Genomic DNA, 16,682 nt, shown 5'->3' on the forward strand with positions numbered 1-16,682 from the left:
TCAACAATTTTCTTCAACTGGATTACCAGAAAAAAAGTTTGAAAACCACTGGGGTAGGGGATGCAGCACATATATACATGACTGATTCTCAGTATTGAAAGAATAGTGGGATACCTCAGTACTAGACGTTGTATAATATATTTATGCTGCTCAAGTCCATCCAACATGCTGTTGCTAAAACTATCTTCTCTGATTGTATCACTCTCCATCTTATTATTTAAATCTCAGTGTCTTGATAGTAAATTTCTCATAGCGTTTAAAAAAGAAACACTTATGCACATTAGGACCAGTGCTAATCAATCACACCTTATTTTTGCGGATAACTCAGGAAGGATCATCTGCAAAACAGTAGGAAGTTAGCAAATTATAGCTTGAAGACTTCCGTTAGATAGCCTGTCACACAGCATGGAACATTAGTTACAAAAGCAAATTGGGGCTGTAGGCTTTATTTAAAAAAACCTTTTTGGTGATTAAAAAAATCCTAAATTGTAATCAGTGGGGTTCTTCCTGAGTGACTTTGCAATGTTAATGTTGTCTTTTCCTCATGTCTTTCTATTAGACATAAATTTTGTGTGGCACCCATCACAATCAGATTAAACACTGGTGTTGTCTTTTATTCTGTGTTTTGTGGGTTTTCTTTGCTTTGTGTGTAGGTTTGGTTTTTTTTAATAAAACATCTCTGGAAGTTTAAAGCATTCTAACAGAAAAAGTGAGTATGTATACTAAGATGGAATTCTACATTTTTCTTTCACTCTCTGCAATATCAAACATGCTGAGCGTATACACAAAAAGATGACTTTCTAACCGCTGGTCCTGAAAACTCAGCCTGGGCCAGTGGTGCTGGAACATTTTTAATAATGGGGGTGCTGAAAGCCAACCCCCCTTACCTTGTCCCCAGCCCCAAGGCTGGGAGCAGGGCTCTCTCCAGGAGGGAGGAACCGGGACAGAGGTAAGGAGGCTGAGGCCACAGGCGGGGGCAGGCGGGGGGCCAGGAGTGGAGTCCCAGGCGGGGGCTGGCATCCAAGGCCCCAGGAGTAGAGAGTCCTGGGCGTGGGGCCGGTGGGCCCTGGGAGTGGAGGCCTGGGAGCGGGGGTGGGGCCGGCACAGGGCCAGCAGCTGGGACCCAAACCCCAGCTGAGGTGAGGGGATGGGGAGCGGAGTGTGAGCAGAGGGCTGGTAGCAGGGCATAGGTGCAGAAAGAATCCCCAGGTTTTATGTTTGTAGCCAGTGGCCCCGCATAAAACCTGGGGGTGCTGCAGCACCCCCCACATCCCTACTTCCCGCACCTCTGAGCTGGGCTCTAAAAGTCAGGCTGAGTTCTTTACTTTGCAAGCATTATCATTCATAATAAAAGTTTTGCAGGCCAAAATATGCCATTAGTGACACCTGTTCAGTCCCACTTCCTTTAATGATTGGAACCCAGTAAAAAGTTCTATTGATGATGCACAAGAAAAAACAAAAATCAACTCATTCTCTTTTAGCTGTGTTGGCTCTACGGAGCTAAGGAGCAAAAGGTAATAACCACTGAGGCCCTGTTTCTGCAAATGTGTCAGAACATGAGTAACTTTACACAGAGCAGGAGCCTTTGCAGGATCACATTCACTATTTTTATCACTTAAGTCAGCAGATGTGACTGAATGCACACAAGGAATAGATCAGTGTGTAAGAGGAAGCCACTTTTACTAGGTTTTTTTTCAAGGCAGACCTGTACTTTAAGTTGAGAACGTGTTGACAATTTAATAGACAACCAGTTATTTTAATGTAATGAAAATATCCCCTCTTAAAAGTAAATAGAAATGAGCCTGGCTCCATTTCAAGCATCCTCATCTAATTTTGTCATATCCCTTATTTTGCATCCAGTCATTTATTTGTGATCAAACTGGTAAGAAGCCACATGAAGGGCTCATAGAGCATGGTAAAGAGCATGCCATCATAATATATTTAAAGAATAATGCAAATCACAGCAAAAATAAGGATAGATAAACACATATTCCCAAGGAACTTATAGAATCTTTAAGGCCAGTGACTCTCCTTCACATACTGTAAATTACTGGGTTGCACAATATAAATACAAATTTCATTGGAAAGTCTGAGAGATACTCTTATCTTATGAGTGACTAATGATATTTGTGCATGAGTTTCCATTAGTATAAAAGAAATTATTTAAAATGTGCAAACTGAGACCCTAACTCTGAGCTCCATGCACACAGAACTAATTGAACAATTGGGGCCTAGTATGCTCATCATCTGTGTAACTTTCATTTTAAAATCAAACTACTGCTATTAGCCAGAGCAAGGGACAAGGAATTCTATTCTACTGTGAAGAATTAGGCTGTATTTGTAATACAAAATAGTCCACTAGAAAAGCAATTTTTAAATGTAACCTTTAAAATGGTTTCAGCCAACGCAACTATTCCAAGAGGGTGCATAGAATATAATTGCCTCATTTGTGTTATACCTTTTATTGTGTTTAAGCTGCAAGGTACAGCTCAGGACCAGAGCACATCTCCTTAATGTGGTTATTATTTATATTAAAATTAGTATCTAAATGTCCCAAGCAGGGACATAGCACGGATCTATCCTTACAAGCAAGAGCAGTGTCAGATCAGCTATGATGAAAAAGTGTGAAGCCTGAGATTTTCCTTGGGGTTGACTCATCCCCTCTGCTCATGGCTGGGTTTCTCTATCCAGATAATTATCTGATCCTATGGGGGTGGTAGCTTACAAACATTAATATACTTGTCTTCACACCAGCCCAAGAAGTATTAGCTCCAGTTTACAGCTGAGAAACCAAGGCACAGAGAGATTAAATAACTGGTGCAGGGTCTTGTCCACAGACAGGACTTCTGGGGCCTCACCCTTGATTTCCAGGGTCCCAATCCAGTGCTGTAATCATGGGACCAGCCCTTCTCTCCAAAGTAGACACTTGTGCAATCCCAATGCTTTTATCAATCAGAAAAACAACACAATCCCAATGCGAAGCGAGGCCCCGGGGCCAAGGCTACTACCCTCGCCATGACCCTGACAGTCTGGGGCAGGCCACCTCTCTAGCCCTGCTCTCGGGCCAGCAGACCCGGCACCCACAGTTACATGCCCGGCCGAGCCCTTGCACAAGCATGAGCAAGAGACTGGGGGCGGGGGGAGCACACAGGTCACCAGGCACAGGGGGTTACAGGGGTTCAGGAACAATGTGCATAATGAGGGTGCTGAGCGCCACTGAACCAAACCTGGGGCTGGGGCTGGGGCTGGGGGCAGCTCCCTCCTCCCCCAGGCACCAGCGGCTCTTGGCTCCCATTGACCGTCCTGCAATCCTGTGGGTCAGACCAGGCTTCCACGTGCCCCACCCACAGGGGGCGGGGGCTGCTCTCCCCCGCCCCAGCGGAGGGGAAAGGGTGTGACACCGCGAACCGCTCCACCCCCGGAACCTTGCTCCTCGGCTCCGTGCGGCAGCTGGGTTCGCTTTGAGTGTGACACGGCCCGGCTCGGCGACATGGCGGCGCCCGCCAGGTGCTGCTTACGGAGACGTGAGTGCGGGGGGGGCGGCCTGGAACTGAGCCCGGGGGCCACTGAGCGGGGACCCCCCGCTCCTCCCTCGGGGTAACAGGGGTGGGGGCGCCGGGCCTGCTCCCGCGGGCGGAGCCGGCCCAGTCCGGGCTCGCTGGGAGCCGTGGGGCCGCCCCGCTCCCGCTCTGTTCGCCTGGGCCTCCGGTCTGGCTGCCACCCCGCTGCGGAGGCTCGGCGGGGCGGGGCGGGCCACGGCCCTGGAACGAGTGTCCCATGTGGGGCCGGAGAACGGCTGGCGAGTCTGTTCCCTGCAGCGGGGCAGCCAGTCTGCTGCCCCCGGCGGGCCGGCGAAGGCAGAGCGGGGGTCTCCACAGAGCGCGTGGAGAGACTCAAAAGGGCTTTTAATAGGAATCCTAAACTAAGGAGCCCGCCCCCCCCCCCCCCGTGAGGCACAGCTGACAGGCCTTGCTCCAGGGGTTTGTTGTGAACGGAAATCTGCAAAAATAGCTTCACAAATCGCCTCAAAAGATATCTTAAAGAAAAAAAACTACCTTTCTGTGCTAACTGATTAGAGTAGCAATATTACGAACTTCATTTTTTTTTTTTTTGTATTTTTAAACAGTTCTGGCTCAGTTTCCCAGCCATATTTTTCCCAGGATTGATCAACGTACCTCAGTAGTTCCCTGCCGTGGAAACATACCACTATCCATTAGACCCTATGCTGCTGCAAAGTGAGTGTTTACTATATTTCTAGCAGGCTGTGTCTGTAGTCATGGGTTACACAAATGGCTTTTAAAATTCAGAAGAATTAATAATATCTTGAATATTGGTATAAGTGGCACTGTTGCACATATCACTAGTACAACTTATGTTACTTCCCTTTCTAATGGAGTATTAGAGGCCCTTCTGGAAGTGACCACCTTTTGGTTCAACACTATTACTGAAGGATAACTGCTTTGCCATAGTCGTAGTATTTATTTTTTTAATTCACTTTATATACTTGCTTATGAACAGTAAAATAAATGCAAATGTTATAGAACAAAATAGACTAGTAAGAATTAGTCAGTCCTATCAGTGAGGCTGTTATCAAATGGACTACTAAAGGGAGGCTATGAACGTGAAAGCTAGTTGGTTTATAAAAATTAGTAATTTTAAGTGGTGCATATGCTCCTGCTTCTGCCAGTCGGTGTGGATTTACAATCACATTTTCCTCTTAAAAAATCTGTTGTGTGAAAGATGTACATAGTTTTTTCTTCCTCTCATCTATGTAGACAGTACAGTAAAACTTACTATGCACAAAATATTGTCAAATGCTCCTAATTTCTGTCTGTTATAGTAATGTGAAGTGTTGCTTGAAAAAGTAGGCGAAGTATAGTGTAATGGAAGTATGACTTTAAATTGACAACATACTTTTAATGCTCATCCTTCTATATCTATTTCTTCCTTTATGTCCTCTTCACCCTCCCATTCTCATTAGCCTTGAAAACTAGATAATGTCATGAAGGCACTTGGGGTCTTCCTGCAGAGAGCTGTTTGCAGGATTGGAACATAAGATGATGAGCAACATTTGAATAGACTCAGGAAGGGAAGACCATGAAATATATACAACACTTGTATGAATAGCTGTATATCTTTGTAATTGCATATATATATATAATCCTTTCAGTTGCCTCTTAGCTTAGCTATTAAACTTTGGCTGACTTTTGTTGTTGTTGTAGATTTCAGTATTACTATTGTTTTTATGTGAAAGGTGCTTATATACAATGGTGATGGGTCACAGGATAAAATCTTAAGATAAAAATATGGTTCTGGTGGTAGTGGGTCTGAAGAGAGGGTATATAAATTATTTTAGTGTATTATATGTCAGACATCCACCGAATAGTCCATTACTTTTATTTTTTCACAGTCTTAGGTACATATGTGTACAGCATCTTCTACAAGAGCTTGGTATTATGTTGTGTTTAAATAGCAGTATGTGATCACCTGATTGGAGACTGTACCATACCACACCACACCACACATGCATGAAGGAGTGGAGTTGCAAATATTAGCTTAACTTTTGTGTTTTGACATAACTGTGCAACATTAATTTAGATCTTTAACACAGTCAAATGAAATGCAGAGTATCAGGTGCAAAAGACCTTGAGAGTATTTATTCCCAAATACTTAGTTCCTGATTTTTCCAGAGCTATTGAGCAGCCAAAGCTCCCATTGACTTTGACAGGAATTGTACTTACACAGCACCTTTAAAAATCATGACCTTAACTTTTAAAGATAGCAAAGAATTGCTTAAGAGTAAACTGCCCTTTTTCCTGTTATGAGAGAATTCTGAATTCTGTTATGATCATGTGACAATCCTTGAGAACCCTACTTTCTCTGTCCTTTGTGATAACCAAAGTCTCACGTAAAAATAGACCGATTTCCTTCCTTAATAAAAACAAAATTTAAAATTCAATAGATTATAGTGAAGCGGTTCCCAAACTAGGGAGCGCAGCTTGTTCAGGGTAAGCCCCTGGTGGGCCAGGTCAGTTTGTTTATTTGCCGCCAGGTCGGCCAATCGCAGGTCCCAGTGTCCGCAGTTCGCCACTCCAGGCCAATGGTGGTGGCGGAAAGCAGCAGCCAGCACGTTCCTTGGCCTGCGCCACTTCCTGCAGCTCCCATTGGCCGAGAATGGCTAACCGTAGCCACAGAGAGCTGCGATCAGCCGAATTTGCTGACATGGCAGGTAAACAAACCAGCCCGGCCCGCCAGGGGTTTACGCTGAACAAGCCATGCCCCTAGTTTGGGAACCACTGCTATAGAGCCTAAGAGGTGTTAGGACTCCCCAAAATGGGATTCTTAAAAGTAGAGAAAACTTAAGGAAGTTGCAGAGAGCTGTAAGGAGGAGGGTGGACAGGGCTGATCATTTATGACCCGCATTGGGTAAAACAGCTTTATTTGATCTGCCTGGGTAGCCAGTTTTAAATGGCTTCTACTGTACTAGTTGTAATGGGTTACAATATCTTTCCCATATACACAGAATATGGGCTTGTTCAGTATGGCACTGAATTAATTCCTTCTTACAGGAAATTAATGGAAACTGGCAAAAATGGCAAAGCACATTCACATTGTTTTCTTTCGGATAGTCTTAAAACATCGGGGGGAACTAAATCCTACAGATCTGTGCGTAAATAGGATTGCCAGGATAATGTCCCACTTGCCTTTTTTGAGAAGAAAATCATACTGCTTTTGGAAGTGTTTATTTGAATTTCTAAAAATGGAACTAGTCCTTTTTGTAATACACCTCTACCCCGATATAACGCTGTCCTTGGGAGCCAAAAAATCTTACTGCATTTTAGGTGAAACCGCGTTATATCGAACTTGCTTTGATCTGCTGGAGTGCGCAGCCCCGCTCCCCCAGAGCACCGCTTTATCGCGTTATATCTGAATTCGTGTTATATCAGGCCATGTTATATCGGGGTAGAGGTGTACCTGAAACAACAACTTCAGAGTAGGAATTTCAATTTGTTTTTTCCATTAAATACAAATTAAGTGGTAACAATGGAATGCAACTTGTGCACTAACGTTGGCAGATCAGTGGTGAAGCCAACACAGTTATCTAAACTAACTTTTGAGCCAAAGCCGGGATATTTTGCTCTAATATTTATCTAGGGCAGGGGTAGGCAACCAATGGTACATGTGCCAAAGGTGGCACATGAGCTGATTTTCTGTGGCACTCAGACTGCCCGGGTCCTGGCCACCAGTCCGGGGGGCTCTGCATTTTAATTTAATTTTAAATGAAGCTTCTTAAACATTTTAAAAACCTTATTTACTTTACATACAACAATAGTTTAGTCATATATTATAGACTTATAGAAAGAGACCTTCTAAAAACATTAAAATGTATTACTGGCACTCGAAACCTTAAATTAGAGTGAATAAATGAAGACTTGGCACACCACTTCTGAAAGGTTGCCGACTCCTGATCTAGGGAGTCCGTCATTATCAGAGCACAAATTCAGATTCCAAAGTCGTTGGTGCTCTTTCACTAAACTGATTGCACAAAAACAGGTTTTAAAGCTTCTGATTTCTGAGAGGATATTCAGGATTGTTGCCATGAAGAAGTGGGAGCTACATCCCACAGGAAACTTGAAGCTAGGAAGAAAATAGCATTGTAATGTTTAATTCTTTATGAATTTTTACTGGATTACTGAGGCAGATTGGTTTAGAGGGATTATGATGATTTATTTAATAGGCGCTGTGTTCTGATTATTTAAATCTTCATTAAGATGACTAGCAAAGTCCATCTGTGACCATGCTCATAGTCGGTCACTAGGCAATCTAACATCTCTTGCTTCATAACCTTTGAGGTTCAGTTTCATTAATAGCCTTTTGGTTCTGATTTGTCTTTACTCTTCCTCTATGTTTACAGTAAATGGGTGGGCGGAGCAGGTGGGAAGTCAAGCGCAGCTTTGATGGATTGACATTTCGTGAGTTGACTTGGCCACACTAGACATTGCTTTTTATTGAGATGCAGTTTCAACCAAACTCTTTTGTATTCAAGTACATACTAAGCATTTAGGTTAATGGTCTTATATTTATCATTTTGATTTGTAAAAGAACTGCAAAAAAAGGTTCAAAGGATGCCAAGCAGAAAACTTCAGATGCAGAGCCAGCAAAAAAAAAGAACACTTACAGACGAAAGTTAGCAAGCAAGCCAGTGGATGATGTGTATTTAACATGGTTGTATGAAAGGCCAGTCTATGATGCAGAGGTGGCTGTGGACATGCTGAAGAAGTTTCAGCAGTTGGACTTCACTTACCCAAAACAACATGTCTATGCTAACATCACTCTGGATATGATGCTGGAGAAGAAGGTATGTTGACAGTACCTACGGATTTGCAGTTGTGATATTTTAAGAAACCACCTTTATTAATTGTAAGGGAAAGAAATGCAGTATGGTGAAGTCTTTCCTGTCATCTTCTCTGGCTCAGTCTCCAAACTTCTTTCATGTTTTGTGACATGTTTATGCCAGGTATCAGTGGTCTTTCCTAGATGACGCTGTGCTTTGGCAGAACTGTACATGGTATCCTTCAAATTCAGGACTTAAGATGTTGTTTCCTCCAGTTATCAACAATTTCTGTTCTTCTAATGTTTTAAAGACTGCTGTATAGTTAAAGTCCTATTCCAAGACCCAACCTATTTTGATAATGATTATCTGTCTTCATATAGTCCCTTTGGAAGATTTGTATAGTTTAAAAGTTGGTGTCCGGTCATGTTAAAATCCAGTATATTCTCTCTCTCTTACTCTTCCCCCCCGCTTGCTAGTGCTGTTCACATTGTGCTGTACTGAACAGCAATCCACATCTAATCCCCTACTGTTCCTGGGTGCGCTTCTTACGGGAATGAGAGTGGAGACAATAATTTTCTTTCCTCCTTCCCCTCCTGTTTTTATTTCACTTTCTTCTGCCCTTGGTGAATGTTGTCACTTTTCTCTCTTGGCAGCACGACAGGTAAAGCAGCGTGTTGGGAATGGCATAGCACTTTCCTTGTTTTGAGGGAGTAATAAATTGAACTAGAGGGACAAAAATACAGAAGTGTGTAAAGTGTCAATTTGTTCTATTCTCATATTTCAAGTAATGCATTTTAGGCTATCTAGTTGTCAAGTCAACAGTTTACCTAACGTACCAATAATAATCTATAGGTAGAGCTGTTCTTCTTTATTTGTAATTTCAGTAGTTCATAGTCAACTTACAACACAAATGTTAGTACATAGTGGACCAGCTCCACACAAGTGGAAAAAATATACAAAAAAAGCTTTTGTATAAACCAAGTTCCAGTTAGGCTTTAGGTGTCCTACAGTAAGATAGTTTTAAATTTGCACCAACCACTTGTTTTTTTTTATATCATTAGAAAAAAGTGGATCAGTTTGTCGGCACCATTCTTCTACCTTATCCTTTTGCAAGTGAAATCAATAAAGTTGTGGTATTCACAGAGGTGAGTAAACATGTTATGTAAAAGTCCTGCATTTCAGATATTTTATGTATACAACAAAAGTTTAGTACATGGTTCATTTTGTATATGTGTAGGACAGTTCTTAAAACTTTTTTTTTCGCGAACCACTTGAAAATTACTGAGGGTCTCGGTGGACCACTTAATGATCTTTCCAAATGTTGTTTGTACCGTTAGCTAAATATTGTAAAGCACTTTGGATAGAAGTGCTATTAAAAAAAACCCTTGATAATAAATACTTTTTTGCTCTACAAATAAAAGCCCACAGTTCATATTTTAATATCAGTAGTCTTTACCTTTCTGATGTGATGGATGTGCCCTCTCTCCCCTGTCACGACAGCTACAGAGCTGAGGCTGGGAAGGAGAGGGGTCTGTCTGTCGCTCCCCCACTGTGGTAGCCCCTGAGCTGGGGCTGGAAAGGAGGCGAGTCTTTTCCCCCACCACAGAGCTGAGGCTGGGAAGGAGGGCCATCTCTCCCCGGGAGCTGCAGCCCTGGACCTGGGCTCTGCTTGCTTAGCAATTTAATACATTTATTCCTACTTTTTTGGGTTCTCCTGTCTTGTGTTAGCAGAATATTCTAGTATGGTAAATTTAAGATTAATTGAGTACCAAGGCTGAAGCAACTCATAATGGAGTTCTTGTAACCTAATATGGGCTAAGGAAGTGTCCTTTCTCTTGTTAGAATCCATTGCTGTTTTTCTCATTTTCCCCATTTGTCCATAATTATTTTTCACCTTTATTTGTTTAAACTTCAATATATAATATAAAGTTTGTGCCTCTGTATTTGGTTTGTCTTAATACCAAATGCTCAATCTTTTAGTTGCCCTCCTTAAACTTTTTCTCCTTTCATTCAAGGCTGCCAAATGCCTGACTTATGTACATAATAGAAAACTAATATTTTGGAATAAGTCTTGTATAGAACTTTTGCTGATACATTTCATTTAAAGTACTTAAATGCTTATGAAAGGTCCTGCATTAACAGCCCTATATACCACAAATCTTCACCTACCCACAGAATAGGTACAGCACAAGCATTGGCAGAACCTATACTGCAGTCTAATAGCAGCCATTTTTTCAGGCACAAGATGAACTATAACAAAAATAGACCAACATTTAAGCAAAATAAATATTTTGTATTGGGCCCTGGAGCTTGTTAGTGTAATTGTAGAAAATCATCAAAGGGAGCAAATTTCATCAAATGTGAGAGCCCTGCTACCACTTCTGGAGACTTGAGCTGTGTAGAGGCTTCCAGCTGACTTTAATAGTTTTAAAAGGGTATAAAGTGAAAAGCAGTCTCCCAAACAACGATATCACAGACCATTTAGGGTTGCAAGGATAATGATCACCCAGAACATAGCAGGAAACCACTGCAGAAACTTGAGTCCAAGTGTTCTATATTCAAGCCACCGGTCAGACAAGCAACAGCATTCTACCCACAAGCTCCACCTAGTGTAGATTGCAAAGGTAGCCCTAAGCAGAATGCAGTAGAGTAATCTAATATCAAGCGAGAGAGACATGAATCATGGTTGTATTGCCTGTATTGGAAAAGAATACCTGCAATATCCTGGCTATCTGTCGATAATGAAAGGCACTAGGGGCCAGCTTACCAACTGAGAATTCAGGGGCAGTAAGGATTCCAGTAGGACCTCCAGTAGCCATTTTAGTAAAAGGTGGGCATAGTGTGCATCTGTCTTAGGAGGTTCTGGATATTCATGCTGCCATTTTCTGGCTCTATCTTCTAACAAAAGCTTCCACTTGTCATCCAGTTTGCTTTCTTCGAGGTCCCTGCCTAAGTCATATTACTCGGAAAGAAGTGATTTTGTAAAATCAGAATTAAATGGAAGATGTAGAATGGAAAAGCAGCAAAGAATCCTGTGGCACCTTATAGACTAACAGACGTTTTGGAGCATGAGCTTTCGTGGGTGCATACCCACTTCATCAGACGCATGCTCATGCTCCAAAACGTCTGTTAGTCTATAAGGTGCCACAGGATTCTTTGCTGCTTTTACAGATCCAGACTGACACGGCTACCCCTCTGATGTAGAATGGAGTATCCTCAGCAGACTGTTGATACTGCAGCTCTGAAACTTCTCTCTCTCATTGTACAATTTGCACAGTGGATAAGAGTGAGACAGAATGCAACTCATTGTGACCTTTCATATGTGAGCATCTGGGGAGGACAAGTAGTTTCCCCAGAATCTACCCACCAGGACCCCTCTGAAAAGAAAGTGTGAAGCTGTGTAATTTCTTCTTTTATAAAAACTAAACATGATTTTATAATAGCTCATGTAAGCAAGCCATTAATATCTCATCAATGGTATTAAAAGCTGTTGACAGATCACTAGATGATATTGATGGTTTCTGTTCAGTACTGAGATCTGAAAGGAAACTAATTGGATCACGTGTACAGAATGAATAATTTCCAAACATCATTTCAAGTAAAGGGCTCTTCAGTATTTGTTTAATGGTAGCTTGTTCACCTCAGGGAAGTGATTAAGAATCATCTTCACTAGTGCACTAAAACTTCCTCCACTTTTTCTTTAAGGAATAAGACTCCATCCAGCAGATGGCTGCTTGCTTCATCCTGATCATGGGAGAAAGAAAGCAAGAAACTGAGTGAAAACTACTCAGCGTAAATTAATATTTCCTGTCTCATATTAACACTGTTCTCTAGATTTGGTGAGATCATGGCAAAGATTTTGTTGCCACTCCTTACTGGGACCTGATTAAAATTTGTGCATTAGAGAGAGAGCTTCCACTAAAGATCCCCAGAGTCACCTATCTCTAAACTTCACTAGTTTTACAAAGTTGTTCTCATCTGATAGTTTCATGTTTAACTCACAAGTGAATTGGCTTTTCATTCAGTGCATATGGCTGTGCTGGCAAAATCATTCTACTGTTGGTGACATTGAAGTAATAACAGAATGATTGCTAGTACATATGTTATATCTGAGCTATCTTTTTTTTTCTTTGGTTTTTTACAGAAAGCAGAAGAAATTAAAATAGCAAAAGAAAATGGAGCTGCTTTTGCAGGAGGGACTGAATTAATCCAAATGGTATTTTCTTTTATATTAGTGTAAATTGCATTTTTCACTTTACAAAAGCTCTGCCAAGGCTGGGAAGCTTTACTCTTGTAAGTTTGTGTGGTCTAAACTGAGAGGTGAGACAAAGGATGGTGTTAAGCTCATTCTAGTTTACTGACATGTAAGTAGATGTAACACATGCTCTGATAAGGAAGGAGAATGGGGTTGTAAGGAGAAAAGTAAGCAATATGAATGTTATAAGATGTAAGATAAAACAGGTTTGCCCTCCTTTACCTTACTCTTCTTTTGGTCGCTTTAAAGGAGTTGTTTTCAAGCTTTCATTTGCAGATCCCTAAATAATTTCAAATGGAGATGCATAGTCCGCAGATCCCCAGCCCCAGGGATCTGTGGACCACAGGTTGAAAACCACTGTTCTGTGGTAATAGCAATCTTTTGCAGACCCCTTAGACATTGTCTGCAGACTCCAGGTTGAAAACTACTGTTTTAAAGGAAGCTTGCTGTGGTGTTTTGTTTTTTTTTCTTTAGCCTTTTCTGGCAATGAAAATAAAGCCTATTTTATTTTTTACAATTTAAAAAAATTACTTATGGAATGTAATTTTCCATTGTTCTCTAAAGCTTACAAACCAGTATAATTAGGTCTTAGTTTTACATTCTCTTGTGGTTGGCTTTAAGAGTGTGATCTTTCTAAAAACTACAAAGTTGGTTCCAAGAACTCTTTAGACTTTGTCTTCCCTAGAACAGAACCTAGCACTCTTTGACACTGCATTGGTCATATTGCCAAATGTTTAAAATCTGATGGCCGAGAAACACAAGAGACAGAAGGCTTTTTCTTTCTTGAGGGTTTTTTTTTTTTAATTCTGAGCATTTTATCTCAAAAATAAATATTACTTATACTTACCTCTCTGTATATTGCAAACGTTCACATAATTATTCTGGCTTTTTTAATTTCAGATTTTGGATGATGAAATCAATGCAGATTTTTACATAGCCGTTCCTGAAATAATAGCAAAACTGCTACCTTTAAAAAACAAACTAAGAAAAAAATTTCCAAAGACTAACAGAAGTAAGGCATTTTCATTAAATATTATTTTATTAAATATTTAATTACATTAATGTATTAATATTAAATAATAAGCCCTTTAGCAGGAGTTTTCTCGTGAAACAATTTAATCAGCCTGTTAATTTAGGAAATGAAGCTGTGTAAAATGTATATCTGGAATGAAGTCTTTTACTGACTGGTGAGAGGATCTTTACCGAGTTTGATTGTGATTTGAGACCAATATGATCTTTGAAAAATCTGGTCCTCTGAGCCAGTTCTTCAGTTTAAATGAACTTGAGTTTAGAGTTGAGCCCTGTTTGTGTAAACTTATGGGAACTATTCATATGAAGAAACCACTTGTAGTGAGAGATCTACATAGAGAAATACATGCAAAGTCACATACTTTGAAACTTACATGTTGCAAAGAACTGAAATATGCTTATAATAAACTGCTTATAGCAAAGTTCTGTGGGGGAAAATGATTTCACTAAAACAGTGAAAAATGTGCGTAAATTTTGTGTAATCACTTGCACCACAACTTACCAGTTATTTGTATGTTTTGCTCACTTTTTAACCACATTTGAATGGCATCTGTCTTTAACCTATTTCTCTTTCACAATTATTTTCTTCATATGTATGTCTTGTTTCTTCATGATGCTATAAATATTCCCTTTCTTGGTATCGGATCTCACAACAACAAATATCATTCTTTAAAATATCTTTCTCTGTTTTTTGACCTTCCTTTGTTTCCAAATGATCTTAATTTGTTACTTCTAACATGATGCAAACTAAAATCCTGCTGCTGTTCAAGCATTCGGTTTTTTTTTTTTTTTTGCTAACATTGTTACGCACTGAGAGTTTCAATCAAGAACTTTTCCTCATCTTTAGTGTTTTCTTCCCTCCACAACTGTCTGCACAATGTATTTACAAGCAGGCAGATGACATTTGTGCTCTTTAAACATTTGGAACAAAGGACTACCCTGTCAAAAATGTAACAGACCTCTACAGATGTGCATTAGCATACAGGAGAAAGCCTATATTGTGGCCTTAAGAGATTATTCAGTTTCTAGCTTAGCAACACCTGATTTCTCCTACAGCCAGCAAAAAAACATGGGTAAAATAGAGTTTACATTTCAAACAAGCACATGACATTATAAGCCAAATAGGCCCTTGAAGCTCAGCGGTTTTTTCTCTTGTTGTTACTGATGGGAATGGATGTATCTATCTTGGCTGGATTGAGTCAGCACATTGTATAAATTGTCTAATACTGTCGCTTACTAACTATATTTTGATCATCTTTTGGTATTTTAAACATATGCAGTTTTGTTTTGTTGGTTTTTTTTCTGTTTAATTTTAGTTTAGAAATATATTTTCCAAACCAGATCTCTAACTGGCGTAATAAGGCTGTGTAGCAGGAGACTTCATTTTTATAAAGCTCTACTACAGGTTTTTCATCTTAAATTATCTTAATATATTTCTGGCAGATAAACTGCATCCTGTTATAGAAATATTCATGTGCAGTAATTACTGATTAAAAGTACATAGGCTCCTAAAACAACTCAGTCTAACCTAGGGATGTAAAGGTATAGAATAGAGGTCCATTGGGGGCCCTGACCCTGTCCTCAGCATCTTGCAGGTGTGTCAAGGAGGACAATGGTTTCTTGTCTTGATTATCTTTAGAGGGAACATTTCTAACTCTTTCATGTTAGTTGCACGAGATGTACGGACGCTGATACTTTCTTCCACTTTTTGTTTTTTGAATTAGATTCCCTGGGCCGTGACATTCCAAAAATGCTGGAACTCTTTAAAGCGGGCCATGAGTATATGGTAGAAAAGGAGAATCTTATTGAGACGAGAATAGCAACGGTATGCTCGACAAAGAATCCTTTAGCAAATAACTCATGTTCTTCCCTTTATTACTCAGCGCAGTAGTTAATAATTTACTGAAAGATACACAGTGTGCCCTTGGTAACCTGTATGTTTTGTAGCTTTTTAGGAATGTGGTTCACTAACCAGTTAACTCAATACATTGTGCTGTTGAAAGATTTAAGTTAGAGCCGTTCCTGTAAATCATTAAACCTCTGCTAATATAAGAGTTTTCCTATTTAAAAAATTAGGAAAGCAAGCTATGCCTAACACACTGAGAAATGAAAGTTGTCAGAAATAGTCTTGTGATGCATGACAATTTGCCACCATCTTGTAATGGACAGAAATGCTAAATGAAAGCATGGGATAAAACTCAAATATTACTGGGACCTCTATTCCAGACAGATTCTTGGGAGCGGTGTTTAATACTTCACTGTCATGCCATTTAAGATTTTGCACTTGAACGTTTTCAGTTCCTCCACAGTAGAACAAGTTCACAATAATTCATATTTTGACTTTCTGGATCACTGGTCATTTTGCTTTTTCTTAGTTTTAATCTCCAGGGTGTTTTCTGTTGGTGTAAAAATGTTATGCCTGTTTGTATAGGCCAGAGAGAGGCAACCTATGGCACGCGTGCCAAAGGCGGCATACAAGCTGATTTTCAGTGGCACTCACACTGCCTGGGTCCTGGCCACTGGTCCGAGGGGCTCTGCATTTTAATTTAATTTTAAATGAAGCTTCTTAAACATTTAAAAAACCTTATTTACTTTATATACAACAATAATTTAGTTGTCTATAATAGACTTATAGAAAGAGACTTTCTAAAAACGTTAAAATGTATTACTGGCACGCAAAACCTTAAATTAGAGTGAATAAATGAAGACTCAGCACACCACTTCTGAAAGGTTGCTGACCCCTGGTATAGGCAGATCCAGAAGTACTTGCTGCATATACCTTAATAAGTTGTATAAGCTTTTTATTGCATTTAAAGTCCTATCTGTCTGACCACATTTTTAAAAAGTTTGTTAGTTTTGGATAATATCTGCCACATCATGTAGTACATTTGTATATTGAATACTGTGTGTTTTTTAAACCTGATTTCTCATGCTATAATATCTTTATAATGTTTCATTTCCCCCCTCCCTTTTCAATGTTGCTTTCCTTATCTCTTTGTCTGCTACCTTTCCTGCTCAGGGTTCTGTACTTGTTTCTCTCCTCAAGACTCTCCCTCTTTCTCC

At 40.2% G+C, this 16,682-nt stretch overlaps 1 protein-coding gene across 3 annotated transcripts in view; it reads left to right on the forward strand.

Moving 5' to 3' along the window:
• Nucleotides 1-3,469: 3,469 nt before the first annotated feature.
• MRPL1 (mitochondrial ribosomal protein L1) overlaps nt 3,470-16,682 on the forward strand; it is a 32,808-nt gene continuing 19,595 nt past the window's right edge. For all 3 annotated transcript variants that reach the window (XR_007773320.1, XM_050945213.1, XM_050945214.1), the window contains exons 1-7: nt 3,470-3,524; nt 4,127-4,235; nt 8,104-8,359; nt 9,397-9,480; nt 12,480-12,551; nt 13,491-13,602; nt 15,344-15,444. Coding sequence is in view for 2 of the 3 variants with exons in the window: in XM_050945213.1 (XP_050801170.1) it covers nt 3,491-3,524; nt 4,127-4,235; nt 8,104-8,359; nt 9,397-9,480; nt 12,480-12,551; nt 13,491-13,602; nt 15,344-15,444 (768 nt within the window). In the remaining variant the exon portion in view is untranslated. The remainder of the gene's footprint in view (nt 3,525-4,126; nt 4,236-8,103; nt 8,360-9,396; nt 9,481-12,479; nt 12,552-13,490; nt 13,603-15,343; nt 15,445-16,682) is intronic.

The sequence above is a fragment of the Gopherus flavomarginatus genome, chromosome 3 (genome assembly GCF_025201925.1).
Source record: "Gopherus flavomarginatus isolate rGopFla2 chromosome 3, rGopFla2.mat.asm, whole genome shotgun sequence".
NCBI lineage: Eukaryota > Metazoa > Chordata > Testudines > Testudinidae > Gopherus > Gopherus flavomarginatus.